The sequence below is a fragment of the Parasteatoda tepidariorum genome, chromosome 4 (genome assembly GCF_982258835.1).
Source record: "Parasteatoda tepidariorum strain Cologne lab strain chromosome 4, Ptep-v5.0, whole genome shotgun sequence".
Classification (NCBI taxonomy): Eukaryota; Metazoa; Arthropoda; class Arachnida; order Araneae; family Theridiidae; genus Parasteatoda; species Parasteatoda tepidariorum.
Window position 1 is genome coordinate 547,786 of NC_141758.1, and position 20,557 is coordinate 568,342.

The 20,557-nt window shown below is 33.8% G+C and overlaps 1 protein-coding gene across 4 annotated transcripts in view; it reads right to left on the reverse strand.

Moving 5' to 3' along the window:
- Positions 1-20,557, reverse strand: part of LOC107442993 (uncharacterized) — a 128,669-nt gene that overhangs the window by 90,673 nt on the left and 17,439 nt on the right. For all 4 annotated transcript variants that reach the window (XM_087160496.1, XM_087160494.1, XM_087160495.1 and 1 more), the window contains 4 exons: positions 19,730-19,835; positions 14,961-15,045; positions 11,001-11,161; positions 5,246-5,468 (listed from right to left, as the gene is read on the reverse strand). In XM_087160496.1, the coding sequence (XP_087016622.1) occupies positions 5,246-5,468; positions 11,001-11,161; positions 14,961-15,045; positions 19,730-19,835 (575 nt within the window). The remainder of the gene's footprint in view (positions 1-5,245; positions 5,469-11,000; positions 11,162-14,960; positions 15,046-19,729; positions 19,836-20,557) is intronic.

Consider the following 20,557-nt stretch of genomic DNA (forward strand, 5'->3'; position numbering starts at 1 on the left):
TAAAAAAATACATTGCGAAAAATACTATAAAAATACTGTAAAAAAATACTATACGACATACTTTTTTATATTCTAGCATTAATTATAATTTTAATGAAGAATAAAAATAAATAATTAAGACCGATTAACATTTGATAGAAATAGTTTAAAATTCACATAACGATCGATTATTACACTTATATATAACAATCGATAAATTACATTTAATTAGTTAAGAAATACAAAACGAAATTCAACGAAATTCAACGAATCTCCAATCAGCATAAAATATCGAATATCTAAGTCATAAGATCCAGAGAAAGACTGTTTATGAGTCATGACAAGGAAAGTTGAAGCTATTTTCGAAGAAAGGGAGTCAAGCTCAACCACCGCAGTGCTCCCCCTTCGGCAAAATCTACAAATATTTTGGGAATAAAACAAACACTCCGACCAGGTCTTGTAATTGTTTCTGGAGGAACTGCTAATTCAATGATTGATAGCGTAACTGGAGTTGTCACATTTGGTCATTGCGCAATGTCTTTGAGAATGAAAACTATGTAGTTTTAATAGTCTGACACTGATGACTGTTTTTTTTCCATGAATAACCAAAGAGTCTTTTCTGAAAGCTCAACGACTTTGTAGGATCAATCATATATGGGCCTGAAGAAGCATTTTTAAAGCTGTCTCTTCTCACAAAAACATGAGAACACAATCCAAAAATTGGATAGACAAACGCTTTCGTACGTGAATGTTAAGAAGTTGCATTCGGTTTCAGGTCTAACATGCAGGTTCTCAGTGTTTACAATAGCTCACGATTAACATTTCAATTTGAAGGTTCAAAGAACTCCGTTGGCAGTTGCAAGGGGGGTTTTATAGACGAGTTCAGTGCTTTTAGAGCATATCTGAAAACAAGGGGAAGAGATTCAGTCCATTTTACATCAGAATAGCATTTCAGATCATCTTCAGAGACTCTGTGGAAGCACTAAATCGCTAGAAGGAGGCGTACGCACTCTGGTTGTTCCAGTCAGGGACCCGCATCAGGGGGAAGGTGGGCGGACGATGCGCCCACTTAAAGCTTAGGGGGGAATTTTTACACTAAATAAAACAAATAGTTTGGGGGGGATTTAGACCAGAGAATTTTTATAAGTACATAAATAAAAGAAGCAACTGGCCATTTTCAGGCATACATAACTTGACTACAGGTGCTAAAATGGAAGGGGGAAGTTAGCAAATTTTTTTTTTTTGGGGGGGGGGGGTGAATGCGCCCAAGAGCTTGGGGGGGAAGGGGGCCACTGATTCCAGTCATCGAGATTAAATACTTTGCTCTTGAATTGAAGGTCTGTTGTGATGATGAAAAGTAGACCACATCTGGATAGACATTAAGTCGTGCGATAAAATGAGAATAGCTCTTGGCCATCGTTTCGATGCCAATTAAGAGATACTCGCATCCATCAGTAGGTCCAACAAGATCTATCTGCACATCGAGTCGATGTAGTTGCTGACTTTGTCCTTCTGACAACTGATACAGGAGCGAGTAAATTCCAAAACATATAGATAGCCATACGAAACGTGAGAGGAGGAGTTTCTTCAATGCAAGAGCACCAAGGTGTGTTAAATTGTAAGAGACATGAAAAAAGTTTTTCGAAAATCTTATGGTACATAAAGACGTTCGTTGTTGCGGCTGATGTTGCAATATACTGAATGTGGGCCTTGCAATTTCATCAGCTGCAGCTGTAACATTGATCTCTACTTTTGCTGAGTAGTTTATCTTCATCATTTGTTTGGGCATCAGTGATGCCTGAGAAATCAAGCAGAGGTAAACTAATGGAGCTTACGTGTGAAAGCGCGTCTGCTACGTTGTCAGAACTGACCACATACCGTATATTAGTGCTGTATTGAGCAATAAATTGAAATATAGATGTCGAAGCTGATGTGGTAAGCATGAATCTATTTTTTTTAAATGCGTAAATTAAGATGACCGATTTTGGGCTGAAGCTCTATATATGTACGTTCATGTACGAAACCGAAGTGAACACAAGTTAGCAAATGGATTGACACCTTTTGAAATGTGGAATGGATACAAACCATCAGTTCGACATTTAAGAATATTTGGCTCTTTTGTGTTTGTTCACGTACCCAAAGTAAAACGCAACAAGTTGAACAAGACATCAAAACTAGGAATTTTAGTTGGCTACGCAACAAGAACGAAGGGTTATAGGATCTATATTCCAGAAGAAAGAAGAGTGGTAGCAACTATTCATGCTAGTTTTGAGGAAGCGAAAAACGGAGTAGAGACATTATTTGGGAAGAATAAGAAGTGTGAATACGTAAGATATAAAGACAGCTACCAAGAGCAAGTGTTAGACAATAACGAAGAAACAGTTACAAAGAAACAGTTACAAAGAAAGAAGAAATGCTACCAATAAAAATCGAAGAGTGGAAAAGAGTTGAAGCATCAAGTAAATTAAGTTTATGAATAGATGTTTACTGTTACCCACCTTCAAGCAAAGAGAGACTTCGATCAACTATCGAAGTAGAACGATTTTGTGCCAAAAACAAATTAAAGTTCCAACCAGAACTATTTTCATTTAAGTCTAAAAGTCCAAAGCAAGAAGATAGCGAAGATTCATCGACTGATTGTGCAGTTCAAGATTTCAAAGTTATTCTCGAAGACGAAGTATACAACTTGGAATCGCCTAGAACGTACGTGGAAACCCAAGAATCAGCCGACGAGGATAAGCGGAATAAATCTATGGTAGATAAAATTCAGATGATGAAAAATCGTAAAGCATGGAATTTAGTTGAACCCCCAGAAAATGCCGAAATCATCGGAAGCAGATGGGTGTATATTGTGAAGCGAGATGGTAAAAACCAGATAAAGAAGTTCAAGTCCCGGCCCGTAGCTCAAGGATTTAAACAGGTGAAAGGAAAAGATTTTTCTGGCATTCTTTCACCTGTAGTAAATTTTTCAGTTATATGATTTCTATTCATTTTATTAGTAAGTGTTTTATGCTGGAACTGTGTAAAGTTAGACATTAAAAGTGCCTATTTATATGGAAATTTATTTGAAACTTTATATATGTCTCAACCAAAAGGATTTGAAGTTAAAGGTAAGAATATATGGTTTGTAAATTAAATAAAGCTATATATGGTTTAAAACAAAGTGGACGACGGTGGAATGTTGAGTTAGATAATACTTCAGGACAACTAGGTTTTGAAAAACTACTTTGGTGTAATTGTGTTTGTTTATAAATTAAAATCTAAAGTTATTCTTTTGGTATATGTCGACGACATAGTATTATTTGGGGAAGATCAAAACAAAATTGATGAAGTTGTTGATTTACTTAAAAGTAAATTAGGAATTCAGGATGTAGGCAAATTGAAATATTTGTTAGGTGTAAAATTTGAAACGGTAAATGATAGGGTTTATTTACATCAAGTAACTTATAATGAAAATTTAATGAAGAAATTTGAAGAATTACCTAAAACTTTTGTAAATTTGCCCTTAAAACCTGGAATTAAATTACCACCTAAAGTTAAAGAAGAAGAAATTTTTGAAACAGATTTAATGAAAAAATTCCCATATAGAACTCTGATAGGATGTCTTTCTTTTATAGCTAATAGAAGTAGACCTGATATTGCATTTTCAGTTAATATTTTATCGCAATATTGTAATGGTTATTCTTATCAGCATTGGAATATAGTTCTTGATTTATTAAATTATGTGTTTAATACGAAATATTTAAAAATTAACTTGTCAAGTGTAAATCAAAATAACTTAGTAGCTTTTTCTGATGCTAATTGGGAATGCCATTTAATCAATAGATATCCATCAAGGGGGAATATATTATACTTTGCTGGTATACCGTTCACTTGGAAAACAAGTAAACAAAAGTGTGTAGCTCTTAGTTCTATGGAATCCGAATTTATCTCATTTATAGAATCTGTTAAAGAAATTATTTGGTTTTCAAAAGTTTTAAATGAATTGAATGTATTAGGAAATACAGAAGTACCAATTCAACTCTGTGAGAATAAAGCTGCAATTTATTATTCCAAAAATTCGATTGAAAATGTGAAAACTAAGCACATAGACGTAAGATATCAGTCAGTTTATTAGAAATATGTTAGAAGAAAACTTGTTTAAATTGGAGTACATCTGTAGTAAAGACAACTTAGCAGATTTTCTCACGAAACCTTTAAATAAAGAAAAATTTCAGTATTTTATTGATAAAGTTTATAATGGATGTGGAAATAAATAATTTCAAGTTATAAACTTTAGTGTTTTAGTCTTTTGCAGATTCGTCCCCAGGATGGAATGGGAAGTGCAGAGAAGTCAAGAAATAATCAGTTAATCAATGTGACGTAAGACATCGTGTTCTATAAAAGAACGAACAATTTTTATTTCACAGGTGGATGAACAGCCCGCCCTTCTTTTGGGTCTTTGGCCGAAGGCCTGATATCCGTCATAGGATTAAGATTGTAGATGATGATGATGATTCTTTATATATTGGTTCAACATTACGATTTTTAGATTTAAGTTAAACATTTAAAGTATTAATAAATGCTGTGTTCCAGTTTACTTGTGTTTTCATCATTTTTAGCGTACTCTACTTTGCGAGTTAAACCCACTTGATTGCTTCATTGTGAACACACATCATACTATCTAACCATTACTTTATGGTTTATATGGAGCACAAGTTTTATGCTTAATTTTGTGCTTGATCTGACGAACTGAATAAGTAAGGACTGGTAGATTGTCGAAATCCTTTAGGGGCGTTATCACTGCGATCCACTCAAACATGTTTTTTTTTAATTAATAAGATGAAGAGCTCAAGGCAGTGAGATAAGTATTAGTAGTAATTTTTTTACGTCTCAATAGAACTCAACAATGAGCTATTGGCGACGTTCTGAAACATATCCTTCAGGATGATCTGAAGACATGCCATCACAAATCGGATCCTCTGTGGAGGGGATGACTCCCTTGCTTTTTTGCCCTACGTCCTGCGCGTGAAGTCAAGCACTTATTGATAGAACAGTTTAACGAGGACTGATACCACACACCCTCGATTCCACCACCCACTGGCTGATCAAAGTGTTACCCACTCGCACACCGAATGCTGTTAGCGATGCTTGACTTCGGTGGTTATCTGGGAACCATGTCTTAAAGATTAGTCTACTGCGGGGTACTTTAAAATTTGACAGCACCGAGAATCGATCCACGCATTTGGTGCTTCGTTCGACGTCCACCTGGAGAGTCTATACATACCTGATGTTGTAAGTGGAAGTGTGCTCTCCCATGACGCTCCTTTCCACCTCCCCCTGTCTATGGTGCAGAAGAAGTCGAGTGGCAAAAGCGTCTGCCAGGTGCCTCTTGAAGTTCTTCACTCTTCCGTCCTCCACTTCATTCTCAGAAAAACGAATCTCGGGAATGCTGCCGTTTGCCAACTGAACCAACTGGAACGGGACAGTGTACAGCTCGGCTGCCGACACTGAAATTCACATTGAAGTAAACATTTCTTAATTTTAGGAAGGATAAACAGGCAGAAGGAAGCAATAAACTTAATAGTATTGTCGTCTGTTTTACTTTTTGATGTAGAACTAAAATTAAATCTCACGGCAATCTTTGCTCAAAATTCAAGGAGAAACAGACGAGTGAAACCTTTTATACCGAATATCAACTTAACCATTCCAACACTCAAATTGTTTCCTTCTTTGAGATCAGTTTCCGTTAGTTTATCTAACGCAGTTCAAGATGTCTCTAACTAGAAGCTCATAGCCCATTGTGCAGCCTAGTGCGACGTAAATGAACTACAACAACAACAACAACTAACTAGAAGTTCATCGAAGAATGATTTGGGTATTCCCTAGGTTATCTTAGATTCAATTATAAATAAATATAACCCACTACATCTAAAAATCTAGGCAGGTCAGATCGAGTGGCAGAAAGACGGTTCCACAGAGCTCAATTCATTGCAGAAAGAGAAAGTCGGGGTAGTTTCACAAAGCAAATGGTCTCATGCAGTTCACCCATTACTCCCTTTTTTAGGATAAAATATGATTGTTTTCATGATTTCCACATGTTTAGAAAAAATTTTCAGTAGCCCGTTAGAGTTAAGACAATGGAGTGTATGCGCATAAGAGAAAAATTCAATCTTTCAACAATCAAGAGAGATCGCCTTCACTTCTCAATAAATTTCTTGTACCATCGTTTCTGTTTGATCAAGTATTGATTTGAATATGTTAAAACAGTGCATTTTAAAAACTTTACATGAAACGAAAAAAGTTTCAGTACACTTCATTACCAAATAAAAGAAATATTTACTTGAACTCGAATGAATTTTACACCAGACCTATAATTTAATCAGAGAAGAAAGAAAACTAACGGTAAAACAATTCATTTTTAGCATGTTTTCAGGAAAAGTATTCGTGACCACCGTTACGTTTAAAATTTATTTGAGCTGAAATTTTTCGAAAACTAAAGTGAGGGCAAAAATTTTAAATCTTAGTTATAAACAATCTACCACTATATACTTTTTTACTAAGTGCAAAATATAAATATTCCTGCAACAGTGGGCAAAGAGGTCTTCATAACTTCGTCTATTGTATAATTGTGATAATGTAGTCAGCTTTAAGCACATTTCTAGACGAGCTGTTACGCATCAACCTGAGCTGATTTTAAGCCACCAGTAGGGATCGAAACCAATTTTATTGATAGTTCAATGCCTGGCAAGAAACTTCTGATAACAGTTAAAATTATTTACTTCTTTTTAAAACAAGATGGAAAGGAAATACTATCCAAAAGAAATTTGGGTCCGTAAGCAGAATTTTATCATTAAGATGGATCCTTCATACTATTTTTCATTGTAAGTACAGAGCCAACTTCTTCTTTTGAAAAAGTGAGGTCGATGGTGTCTTTAATTCATAAACTTCTTCAAAAATGCATTGCCCTCCCCCCTCCCTAAAAAAGCAGAACCTTATTTTGTCATAAAAACTCCGAATAGAGAACTGGTGAATTTTCTCAAGAACCTATCTTCACAAATTCATCAAATTATGAGTACATTTTTTACAAGTTTACAAAGGAGAAATTTTTTGCAAAAATTCTAGAACAACGCCAGCTGTTAGATTTTTTTATTTAGCCGGTACCCTATATTCCTTCTGCCCTCTCAAGAATTGAAGCGGTCAATATTAAAAGGGGTTATGTAATATTTTTACAAAAATAAGTTTTTTTTATGATTTTGAAATATCAATCACTGATTATCAAATACCGAGTCATTTTCTAGACTGCTTAAGGAAGAGAATCCAACAATTAGGAAGCAATTAAAACCATCTTTCCACAATTGACACAGCTCTTTTGACTTTTCTCGAAAGTGCTGATTTGTTACATACTCCCTTTAACATAGACTGCTTCAATTATGAAAAGGACCCTGAAAGAAGTTTTAAATTTTTTTTCTCTGGTAGCAAAATAAAATAGTAACTGTTCTAAAATATCTTCATTTGTCCAACTTTTAAAATCTTTATAAAGTCTTCCATATCTAAGTTTGAATTATATATGCATGTAATGGTGGTTAAAATCACTTGAACTCGAACAAATAAACATTAAACCAAGGATCATACACTAAATCATAACTTTTATAACTACTAAGAAAAATTTTCTTTCAAAAAATCGAAGAAAAGAAAAAACAGCCAAAAACTATGAATTTACTTCTATTTTTAATTGTTCACACATTGGCTGTTGTATATGTGTTGGCTATATTATTGTGTTCATCTTGATCATCGAAAAGGCTACTTCGACCAGAGATCGCTCGTTGATGGAAAACGCGGGCTCACATTTGCCTCAATCCTCCATACCCATGAAAGAAGTTCTATTGTGTAACAATTGTTTCTGACTAAAGTAGAAAAACTCAGTTTATTTAAAGAGGTGTGGAAAGTGGTTTACTTTAAATCCACTGACGGTTCTGCACGTAAAAAGTCGTCATTTAACCAGCAGTCTTCTCCGCACAGCAAAACCATGTTTTGAGATAGGAAATCAATAATGTATTGGGGAAAAACATTCTCCCAATTTTACCCATTTGCTAAACCGCCAGTGGGTTTAATGTTCATTAAGATGGAGGCAACTATCTGCTTTGTGCTACGAGGCCGGTAAGCAGTTCATTTTGCTGCGTTACAAAATAGAAAAATAATTGTGTTAGCTCTATTTGAATAAATACACAGCTACCTCTCACTTATGCACCACCTCTTTTCGGAGCCTTTTTCATTTATACGATGATTAACTCAGTTCCCTATTCACTATATAGCAAAATAATGATGTTTATAGAAACGATTTATCGATTCATGATATTTATAATAATTATTAATAGCTATGCACCGGAAGTTTTCTTAGAATAGCGAAAATGTAATTTTTTTCCTTCAAGGAGAAAAAAAATCAGACTTTTTTGAGGAAAGTTTTTAGGTTAAAAATTGAAGTAAATAAGCAATCCTTGTTACAGATAAATAGAAATATGATTCAGTGCAAATAGGTCTTCCCTTAATGACCTTTTACACCTTTGTTGCTTCCAGAAGTATATTCTTTATGCAATTTTGAATAGGGTGTCTTTTCTGATACACATTGAAAAATCTATCCTTAAAGGAAAGAACTCGTGTCCTGAAGTGACGAGGAGAGCCCAAAGAGAAGAACTTCCACCCCCCCTTCTTTTTTTCTGAACGAGCCAAAATCTGTCTTAAATACTGACTCAGCCATTTTATTCGAAATAGTTAAACCTCGTAACCACAGTAACCGCCACTGCTCGGGACGAATGGCGAGGGGAGTTTTTTCATTAGTCAGACTATAGCGACTATAATTAAACAACTTATTATGCAGCATGATATGACGCCCGAGACTTTCTTTACACTTTTTTTTAAAAAATTTATCATTCGTCCTTTATCCCCCCTCCCATAGAACATTTCAATTATAGCGAACTCAAACTTGTACAGCATTCAATATTTGCTTCAAAACAAAAGGTAAAAAAAGGAAGGAAGAAAACCAAATTGAGCTTATCTTTACAAGTGACAAAATTAAGAAATTTGAAGAAAATCCATTAACCACTTAAAAGCTTTAGCTGGTTGTTTTAAAATTCTTGAATCAACTTTAAATAATAGGTATTTTAAAAAAAATGTAATCGCAACTGCTCAGTGAGAAAGCGGCACTAAGATAAAGCGAATTCAAAGAGGAAAGTTTAAAGAATTACACCAGCTACAAAGGTTTGAGAAAGCTAATGTTCCGGTTAATATTGCAAGAAATCATGCATAAAAATCTCGCAGAGACTGAAATTTATTCTACATCACATGGATGGGTGGAGAAATTGAAGATTCGGGTCTGTTTAAAAACTCTGAAAAAAGTGCAAGTGGGGACGAAAAAAGCAACGGAAAGAGGAATTAAAAGCTTTTATTTAAGGATGAAAACCAAAGGACTTTTTCAATTGGGTGCTTGCACTTCAAGAAGAAGAAAACCATATATACCCACACATGTGACCTGATACTTGACAGGCTCGGCTTACAAGAAATTAAATCGAAAGAACAGTTGCTAACGTAAACAAATGCCGCATTTCAACAACCCATGAGGATCGAGATACCCACACTACGTCCTTTCTTGGTGTCCCATTGTGATGAAACCTGTTTTTTTTTTCAAGATAATGCAAAAAACATGTTGCTTAATCCCCCCTCCCTAAACGCCAATATTCTTTTCCACACTGCCACAATTAAAAAAAAAGACAGTAAAGAAAGATAAACTGTTTTGTCGTCATATGTTGTAGTGCAGATAGAGAGTAGTAAAAGCCTCGGTGTTCAAAAACAGCAAGCGGCTTCTGTATAAGTCATCGAGCAGCAGTGATGAATACCAAAATTTTCTTACCCTTTCTTCGGGCATTTGAGAAAAAATAGAAACAGAAAATAGAAAGTGCTCCTATTTATGGATCAATGTTCAGCGCATCTACGAGATTAACACTAACCATATAAAAGTATTGTTTTTTCCTGGTACAGTGTACGATAAAGTACAACCTTTAGATTTATGCAAAATCCGTGGCTTAAAAGTGCACTACAGGAAATATTTGATCTTGCCGAAATAGAAACAGGCAAGTATGCTGAAACAGATGTTAAAATTTCGTTCTTATTGCAATAAATATGGCATATGGGCTGCATGTAGAAGTAGATATTTCATTTTTTCATTTTATAACCATCGTTGAATAGCCAACCCAATTTTGGGTTTACGACTACAAATGTTCAACTCCGTAAACCTTGTGATTTTGAACCTAATCCAGAAGACAAGGGAGCTCCTGGATTAAATAATGGGAGAAATTGTACCTTCGTAGAGGACTTTTTGATGAAACTAACTTGCATTTGCATTACATGGAGAGGAAAACCACGAAAACCTCCCACGATAAGCTTAACGGGAAGGGAACTTTATCTCATTATCCACTGAAGATATTTTACGTCAGCACTTATGATGATGCACAAATGATGATGATTTGACAACAATAGAATTAAACTAATAAAATGACTGATGATAATGTAGTTGATGATAATGACGAAGATGATGAAATTCGTTTGTCCGAATCATGCGAAAGCATTAGAAGCTTTAAAAACTATTCGTGATTATTTGCAGATTAATTCACCTACTGAAATTCCCTTTTCTTATTTGTGTGTACATGAAAAGACTGTTTTGAAAATTCGTCGAAAAAATATCTTTTATGCTTTAATTTGCAGGAAAATAAATTATTATATGGTATGTTACTCTTTTTTTCTTTTGTTTTAAGGTTGACTTAAAACAATACTTCAAACTTCATTCACTCTTTAAAATATTAATTTAACTTAATAATCCGTACATTTAAACTTTGCATGCATACTTCCCTCTTTGATAATCGCATTGCAGTCTTTTCTTCGAATAAAAAATTGTATGCAAAAGGATATATTTATTAGTTATTTCGCATAAGAAAAGGAATAGCATTGATTAAGTGAAAATTAAGGTCTTTCTTATTAGTAACACTCACCTTCGTCTGGTTCATCGTCTGTAATGATATCGTCTCCTGATGAAGAAGCGCGATTCGTCTCCACATCTTCATGACATCGCCCGAGTAATCTGTTGAACAGGTTTTTTACTTTCTTCCAGGAATTAGAGAAGAAATCTCTTGCTCCCCTCTTTCTCCTCTTTCTGCCAAAAATACATTTTTTAAAAATATCACAAAAAATTGCACCACAAATTTAATTGCAGTGTAGTGCGTAAAAAACAATATAATGTAATATAATATAATATAATATAATATAATATAATATAATATAATATAATATAATATAATATAATATAATATAATATAATATAATATAATATAATATAATATAATATAATATAATATAATATAATATAATATAACATAACATAACATAGCATAGCATGTTATAATTCTCTTACGTGGCTCCCAAATTTCGGCTGTATTTCTTTTCCGCCGGTGGCAGCGTTTGCTTTGTTTTGTTTACGTTACTATTTCTCTTACACGGCGACAAAAAAAGCCTCATTACAACTCCCCAAATGGCAACGCTGGAAAATCGACCAATGATTGCCGCTAAAAATGTCACATGCCAAATCTAGCTGAGGTGGCTTAACATATAGCGCTTTTAAAAACAGAAACTGAAATAACCTGAGAGCATCAGCTGCGGCAATCTCATACTATTAAGCTAGGCAGAAGTGAGTAGTCTTTGTCGATAGATCTCTATTTTAGTATTTTGTCGAAAGCGCTTTTTTTCACGAATCTATATATTACGAATTTATTTGACGACTTTTGATTTATATCACGAATTATATTATAGCACATTTCTAATAGGTTTAACGAATTACATGTCATTTATTTGAATTCAAATTTATTTTAATGACTTAGTATTTACTAAAAAGATGTAATTTTTTTTTTTTAAAAAGTTTTTATATGGATTTGAATGATTGTTTTGAATTCTTAGAATTCTGTGCATTTGTAATGTACCTAAGTTAGTAGCGAGCGAAGAGAGCTTGGTTTGCGAAGCAAACCATATAAGATTGCGTAGCAATTTTCGGGGGTTGGTGAGCGTTAGCGAACAGGGGGAGCAGCCCACTAGTATAATATAGTATAATATAAATTTTCATTGTTCATTGGTAATCATACATGCACTGCTCAAAACAATTAAAGGATATTGTAAGGCTTGTAGAAAATAACAGAATAAGCATTTTGTTTCCTTGTATAAAATGGAAGAAGAGAGCCATAGATGCAAATTTATCTTATTTTCAAACTTCGCAGTACGCAAAGTTTATTGAGTTTGATGTCAAAAAAGACGCTTCAGCGGCAGCAACTTTGATTTTGCTTTCAACTTATCTCAACGAAGTCATTTAACCGAATCAGAAGCTTGGAGAGTTGTTGGCCGGTTAGAGGGGGGCAAACACAAGTCGAAGTAGCAGAAGCCTTTGGAGTTTCACAAAGTGTGATTTCCCAGGATCTGGAACCGTTTTTTGGAGACTGGAAATGCAGGTTGAAGATCACGGCAGGGGTTGCAACAATGCCCAATGAAGACCGTTATTTATTGCTAATGGCTCGGCGACACCGAAATATGAATGCCACTCTTCTTCAACAACGTCTTCGCTCGGCTACTGGCACCACAGTTTCGACACAAACTGTCAAAAAACACCTTCACGCTGTAGACCTGTAAGCTCGCCGACCAATAGTGTGTGTCACGTTAACAGCAAGGCACCGTCGCACCCGCAAGGAGTGGACAACAGAACATGTGAACTGAAGGAGAAATGAATGTCACAATATTCTTTTCTCTGATGAGTTTCGTTTTTATGTTCATTCTGATAATAGGCTTATTTTCATCTGGAGGGCACGTGGCACTAGAAACAAGCCTGCATTCGTACACGAAAGTGTATTAAGTTGGCGGTGGAGGAGAGATGGTCCATGCTTGCATCTCCATTGATGGGCGCACCGATCTCCTTATCATTCGAAATGGAGCTCTGACTGGTCGCCAATGTAAGGATGAGAGCCTGAGACCTATTGTACTCTCTTACGCTGCAGCAATTGGAGATTCATATTAATGGACAAAAATTGCAGTCCACTTCATGCTAACTTGGTGAATGATTTTCTTTTAGAGGAAGGAATCATATGAATGGATTGACCAGCGTGTTCTCCAGACATGAACCCAATCGAGCATGTTTGGGACACTATAGGCAGACGAATAGCTGAACGCTTACCACCCCCACAAACTCTCCAAGAACTGGAAAGAGCTGTTCTAGAGGAGTGGGATAGAATACCCCAGCCCCTCATTAATAACCGCATTGACTCGATGCTTCATAAGTGTTCACCGTTGCTGGCCGTCTGGGGAAACCATACCCTTTACTAAAAATATTTTTTTAAAGAACTTTTTTTATTTGTTTTTCTCATATGCACATTTGTGATCAAATACTCAATAAAATACATTTTCCTGCCAAACAAATGTCATTTTTATCTCATCTAGCCTACTACATCTGTCGATAATGTATTCAAACAATTCTTCAGGTGCAAGATCAACCCACAACCTCAATATCCCTTCATTGTTTTGAGCAGTGTATATAACTGCATCATTGCCGACCCACATGTAATCATTCGTCGGCGTTCGTTATAGCGACTTTTACTATATAACGTGAGGTCGTTATATCATGAATACCACACAACTTCAGCAAGTATTTAAACGTTATAACTCATAAATACTGTAATTATTTCTACAAAAACACTACACTTCCTTCAAAGTTTCTGTTTCAAGCTTAAGGCCGGTAACAAGCAGCCATTATAGCTAAATGTCCAGACAACTGTAAAGTATAAACAAAACTAAAATTAAGAAGAATGGTCACTTTAAAACAAACCACCCATTACAACATTTCACAAAAAGAGTGAGTACTATTTTCGAACTCGAAAACATGATTGATGAATTCATTGAACCCTTTTGAACCCCATGTCCTAAGTTTACAACAGGTTAAGAATGCATACTGAAGAGATTTCCATGCACTTCTTATTCTGAATATAACGAAAGGTATTCTTGGTCATATCCTAAGACTATCTCATATAAGAATGTCACTCTTTCTTTATTCATAAATGATTCAAGATGTTTGTTGAGCAATAACATTAAAAAAAAGGGGGAAACGGTACTTAGAGATCATTTCCTTCAGACTTTGGTATTCGTTGATAATAATAATGATAATTTAATTTTAAAAGTATTAAAATGTTCAACACCAGTTGTGGGGGGGGGGAATTCTCTACAACATTTCGATCACACTATTTTAGAGTGGATGGTTCACTTCAGTCTATAAAATAACAATTCACGCATGAATCGTTAGAATGAAAAGGTAATAAGAGGTTGTAGCCATGAGCATATGCGGTTGGCAAAAGAAAAATTATACAAATGAACCATTTTATTTCTAAAGAATTTAGTTTATTGTGGTTCACGTATTTCAACGTTTACAGCTTTAGTTAGAAGAAGAATTGATACCATGTTTACATTAAAAATGGATGACGTATTCACCCGATAGGTGATTTATATTCTCCTTTTAGCATTGCAATATTTATAAATAGAAATGTTCCATAAATAAATGCAACGAATTTTTCCTTTGGTTTAAGAAACTCTGGTGTTCACACTTACATTTCGATCTGTTTCTGATGGCAGAAAAGTTTTCTCATTGTTATTAGATAAGGAAACAAAGGGAATAACCAGAGGTCATTCATCCTTTTGGATTTGGCATCACACAGAATACAGTTTTTCATGCCTAATGTAAAATTGTTTCTGTAGTACACCCCTTTAACTGTACAACTGTGTAAAGTAAAATTGGTTAGTAAACAGTTATTAAGTTTAGAAGAAACTTTTAGCATTAGCTGAATATGTTATAAAATTGGTCACAGTGCATAATAGAATAAATTAGAGACTAAATAAAAAGTTGTGAAATAATTTTTTTTTTGTTGAATAACCTTTGAGTTCCTTCGCTCATTTTTAAGTTGGAGATTTCGACGTTGTACTTGAGGGCTGCAGAACCATATTTTCCGTCCAAATCAGCTGAAAAAAAACAAAAATATCACTTCTCAATTTCCACAAAATCTTATTAACTGTTTTACGAAAAAAAAAAACAACATGAAAAGCTATATTTAAAAAAATCTTATAATAAAAATTTTCATTTGTTTTAGCTTCTATTTAATTTTAATATCCTTGTGACTTTCATCGTAAATTTTACTCACTTTTGCGTGTTTTACTCATGCGATCCTCAAACCTGTAAAAATATTTATTCTTCGTTTCATTCAAAGGTAATATAAAGATCAAATTTCGAAATTTCCCCGAATTTTTATAGAAGATTTTTTTTATTCTCTTTGAAAAGAAGAAGCCTATTGCCTTATTGTAAAAAAATGTTTTCAAAGACAAGAGATTAACAAGCATTAAAAACACTATTCACCGATTTTAAAACGGTAAAACATTTAAAAATTTTGAACGAATTTACTTATCGTCCCCATTCAGGAACAAATGACTTTTTTGAAATAATTGAATTTTTATACAGAAGTGGAAGTTAACAATGAAAAATATCCACTTTGTTTGCGAGCCACATCTTACAGCTTTTATCATAAGAGATACTTTTCACGTCGCTAGAAAATTATGCAATTATATCATCCCGACAGTGAAAAGGGTTTTGAATTCAAGCATTGAATTAACTATTGAATTAACATTTGAAAGCACAAGCTATCGTTTAACTTTACTAACGCTTAAATTTATGCGTCATTATTATGTTTACTTTTAATGAAAGAGATGGATCCTCCAAAAACAAAATTATTACAGTCAAATAAAATGATATTTTTTAACAAGCGCCTGAAAATTTAAACTTGAATTAAAAAGCACCATGCATCGAAAGCTAATTTGTTCAACGTCTGCTGGCCCATTTAACGGCAGCTGTTTGCACAGCAATGGGGGTTGCTTTATGATTGAGTGTGATGTCATTTAGTCATCATGCGAAGAGTTATGATTGCGGCAATGATTGAGTTTTGCGTGCTCTCTAGGATCTGGCATTATCATGCGAGATAAGGATGACACGATCACTTAACATGGCCCACAGTCATTCAATACTCATAGGAAATGAATAAATGACTTTCTAGACGTCTTTCCATTTAAATGGCGAACGAATGAGCACTCACGCTACATTTATCTCATCACTGGAAAAAAATATATTTCATTCCAATATAATTATTCCTTTATTACAATAATTATATCAATCTCACAGTAATTGACCTCTCATTAACAACCATAATGGCTTACCATTCATCATTTATTTTTTCCCTTGTAATTTCATATTTACCACGAAAAGAAAAAGAAATTTTACCAATGAGTTATACAGTGTTTGTAATTTTGTGAAAGAGCGTTTTTTTAATTTGTTAATCGTAATGAAATGAACGATTACCTGTATTTGGAAAATGATCAATAGCACTTGAAATAAAATATTTAATCTAAGGATTACAGAACATTGTTACACAGAAAAAAGTAATTTTACTCGTTAACGTTATAAGACAGTTGAAATAAGAAATCGTTTTCATCTCTCTAGAATTAAGTTTTTATGTTTTGAAAAATTACATATTTTTATATGAATTTTAAGATATAAATCTAAAAAGCTGGTAAATCTCTCTCTCCTTCTCTCTTACTTTTGGCATATAAAAGCTTATAAAATAAAGATCTTGAGAAGGGTGATCAATTTTTCTCACAACTATAAATAGTCATTATTTAAAGCACAAGAAGTGAGGTAAAAAAAGTGACAAAAAGCACTTAAAACTAAAGTTACTATCAAACAAATTTTAATTTAAAAAAAAACTCTTATGGAAAAAGTTTATGAATAAAAATGGCCCTTTCAACTCGTTAAATTTCAAATCTGTAAGTGCATTTTTCCAATCTGCAGATAAGGCCTGCACGGTAATTTCTTACTACATGTTCTCCTTTTCTAGAACCAATTGTCATTCCATCTTAATTCCTGTACAATTTTCTACTCAGTTTCAGAGATGCCAGCTTGCTCTGGATAAATATTTTCGTAATCTGTGATTCTTGGTTTAGTAAATTTAATTTATATGACTTCTTCTAAGTAGTTCAAAGTCTTCTATAAACTTTTAAGAAGTTGGCAAAATTAACCGAAAGAATGCAAAATTTACTTTCTAGTTCCCTACCGTTTCTTGAGACATTTTGTCCCAACAGTTGGCATCACGGTAGTTTTAGCGCTGCAAAGCAAAATGCAATGTAAATACCCAAAACAGCGGCGTCGCATATGATTTTTGTAATATAGAAAGATATTTCACGAAATATTTTGTATTTTCACTGTAATAATGAATAGTGATGATCACAATATTTGTTAATTACTCTTATGAAAACAAGAATCGAATACTTAAGTAAAAAATTGCTACCACTTTAAATATACAGAAAAAATTCTCTAAAATTTTGGCAAAGTTGCTGGTAGCATAGTAATACTGTGTTGAAATAAAGGGGCTCCCAATCCACTCAAAATATTCAAGAGGTAGCAAATTACTTCTCGAAGCAATTTGAAGCTTTCCTCATTTCGCAATCACTACCATTTACATAATATTCGTCATGTATGCAAAAAGTTTCCTAGACTTTTATGATGATCAAGAAAAATTTTAGCAGTTTTTCGGAAGTCTCAGGTGCCTAACGTCCACTCAATAATTACCTATGAATTGTCATTTAAGTACAGTCGTGCGCTTTCTCTTTAACTAAAATATAGGTATCTAAATGTAGGTAACTCCGAAACACGTTAATAATACGGGATAAATCAGTATATAGTGTTTGTAAACATTTAAGCAATGGGAAATGAATAGTCAGTTGGCATGACACGAAAAGGAAGGACAGCGGAAGAAAACAAGTTTATTTGCAGCAATCCTTTCTTCCTCAGAATACTCCCCCTGAATGCAATACAAGATGTTCTAAAATCTTGTGGTCCTTTCTCGAATTTTTTAATAATTGTGCTCAGAAACTTTCAAATTCTTTTAAAACAGAATTCCTCATATTTTAGCGCATGTCCTTAAATTTCTCCGAAAACTTTTCATCGATTTTAAATGCAATGAATTATTTAAAAAAAATTGAAGAAAAAAAAAGAAATCAGAAATACAAATGCTTTTTTTTAACTAGATAATACTTTTTACAAGGAAAACAAGCATAAACCAAAAATGCACTGAAAACTAACTCATGAAAGCTCTATTGGCGATCAACATGGGCTACAGGTGACGCATAGCAGAGCTTTTAGTTATGACAACTCTATAGGCATGTCTTAACTAGTAGCGTAAGGATAGCCATAAAAGTAGCAAGTATTTAAAATTTGTCTTAATTTACTATTTCAACCAACTAAAATATTCTACGCTTGGAAACCATATGGAATTCAAAACTGCGTTTAACACAGTGCTTATTGTAAGCATCATAGAAATTATAAAATACATTTTTGATACTCTAAGTGCGGAAATTATTATAGGAGGTAGAAAGGAGGGGGAAGGCTCTAAGCACAGAACCGGTTTTCCACCGCGAATACTCATCTTAAAATGATTTCAGCAAACAATTAACATATTTTAATAATCAAATCATTCACTTATTCATTTTACATATGCGAAGCAAACGTAGAATATCAAAACTGCTCAGTAATATTATCAAGTGTGTTGATTATGCACCTGAAATTAGTCATCCATTTTGAAAGAAAGACATCTTTGTTGCAGATATAAAGAATATTTTCCAGAAATATATATGTATTCATTAAAAAATTGGGAACACTCCGCTGGTTTGTCCCCAAATCATGGTTAGGATGGATTCAACAAGTTTTGAATCAAGAAGGACGGTTAGTTATGCACTCAATTGCAGCGGACTTCACTTGCTTCTTCTTCAACAGTGCTAAAGAACTTGTTGCGTGACAGCTGCAACAAGTTCGGGTAAGTCCAGTACATTAGAAAACATTATCATCTTTCGTGTGACATAATTACGAACACCTTCTTTGATGACGACCGTTGTCTTTTTTATTGTTAGCTTAATTTTACTGCACTAAAAATAATGCACATGTTTGTGTCCTCCCATTTTTATGTTTTGCTCTTGTGACAAGAAAGTGTTTCCAACCATACAATTCGTTGCGATTATCCATCGTTTCCAACCCAAATAAATGTACTTCACCTGAAAGTTTGCTACCACTGAATCCTTCTGCACTTCCATTTTTACATGAAAGTATGTGACTGCCATATTATTTGAAAGTCAAACTGCTATTCAACACACAAAAAAAAATCTTAGTTTTAAGCTTAATTTACTGACAGTTTCGTATAGTTTTGCAATAATTTGAACAGAGCGAAAAATGTGCTAAGCTAGCATCTCGAACTTGAAAACTTAAAATATTAAGAGAACGCTTCATTAGTTCGTTAATATTCCATGATTTTGCTTTGGCATGCCTTCCGAATAGTATGGAATTTTCGTCATGACTACAAAAGATTCCTTTTTTTTTTCAGTGTCTAGTTTATAAATTAATAATTCCCTTTAATCCCAAAGAAATTCATGTTCTCCTCTCAAGTAAATGAATGAGTATATGCGTGACATGACTGAATGAGAATGAAAGGTTGAATGCCTAATGAAGCGAATGGAAGGAGGAATGAATTGAGTGACAAGAATATATGAATGAATTATTTAGCAAACTAGATAAGATAAATAGACGAAAAAACTTAATAAAAAGAATATTTACCTCCGAGGCAGCGGAGAAGGATGTCTGCCTCTGTGAATATCTTTCCTCCCATCGAGTCCCAGAGTGAGGATTCACTGACGTATCGAAAATGCTGTTCTTCCTCCACCTGTTAAAAACACATTCTCTGGTTTACCTCTTCTGTTTTAGTAACAAATATTTTGCACCATTTTAAAAGCACTTCTTAAATATCTCTAATGAAAATATTTTAATACATGTTTGAAGAAATTCAGAGAAAAAAATAGAAACAAAAAGGAGTTTTTCTCCTAAAGGGAATCAAGAAAGTGTTTGTTTCTGTGATCGAAGTGCAAGTGGTTGCAAAACCTTCTCATTTTTCACTGGAATTCGGTATTGTAATACTACTTCAGTAATTCGTTACCGAAGAAAGTCAGCGAAGCATCATTTTTATGTTTATGCAATGATTATTATAAGTAAGTTTTTATGTATTTGTACAATTTTTATTAATTCCCTGCAAAAATTTTCTTTCATATGGTAAAAACAAAAATGGATTATGGATTTGGTTTGGGTTATGGTTGATTTTAAGAAACAAAAAAAAGAGGCATAAATTGTTTTAAATTAAAATCAGCGAAGCTCATGCCCGTCAAAAGTCAACATACACTGGCAGAAATATCTAAAATAATTGTTTGCAGTTAATAAACTTGCATGGATAACAACGTCTTACCGATTAGTCATTTACTTCTGGTAGCTCAGATATTTTTTTCTGCTGTTATTTTGTACCAATCTTCCATCTTGAAATATTTAAATATTTCTTTAGGTGTTATTTAATGCACCTTCATTCCGAGTCAATTTCATGAATGCTCTATTATTGGG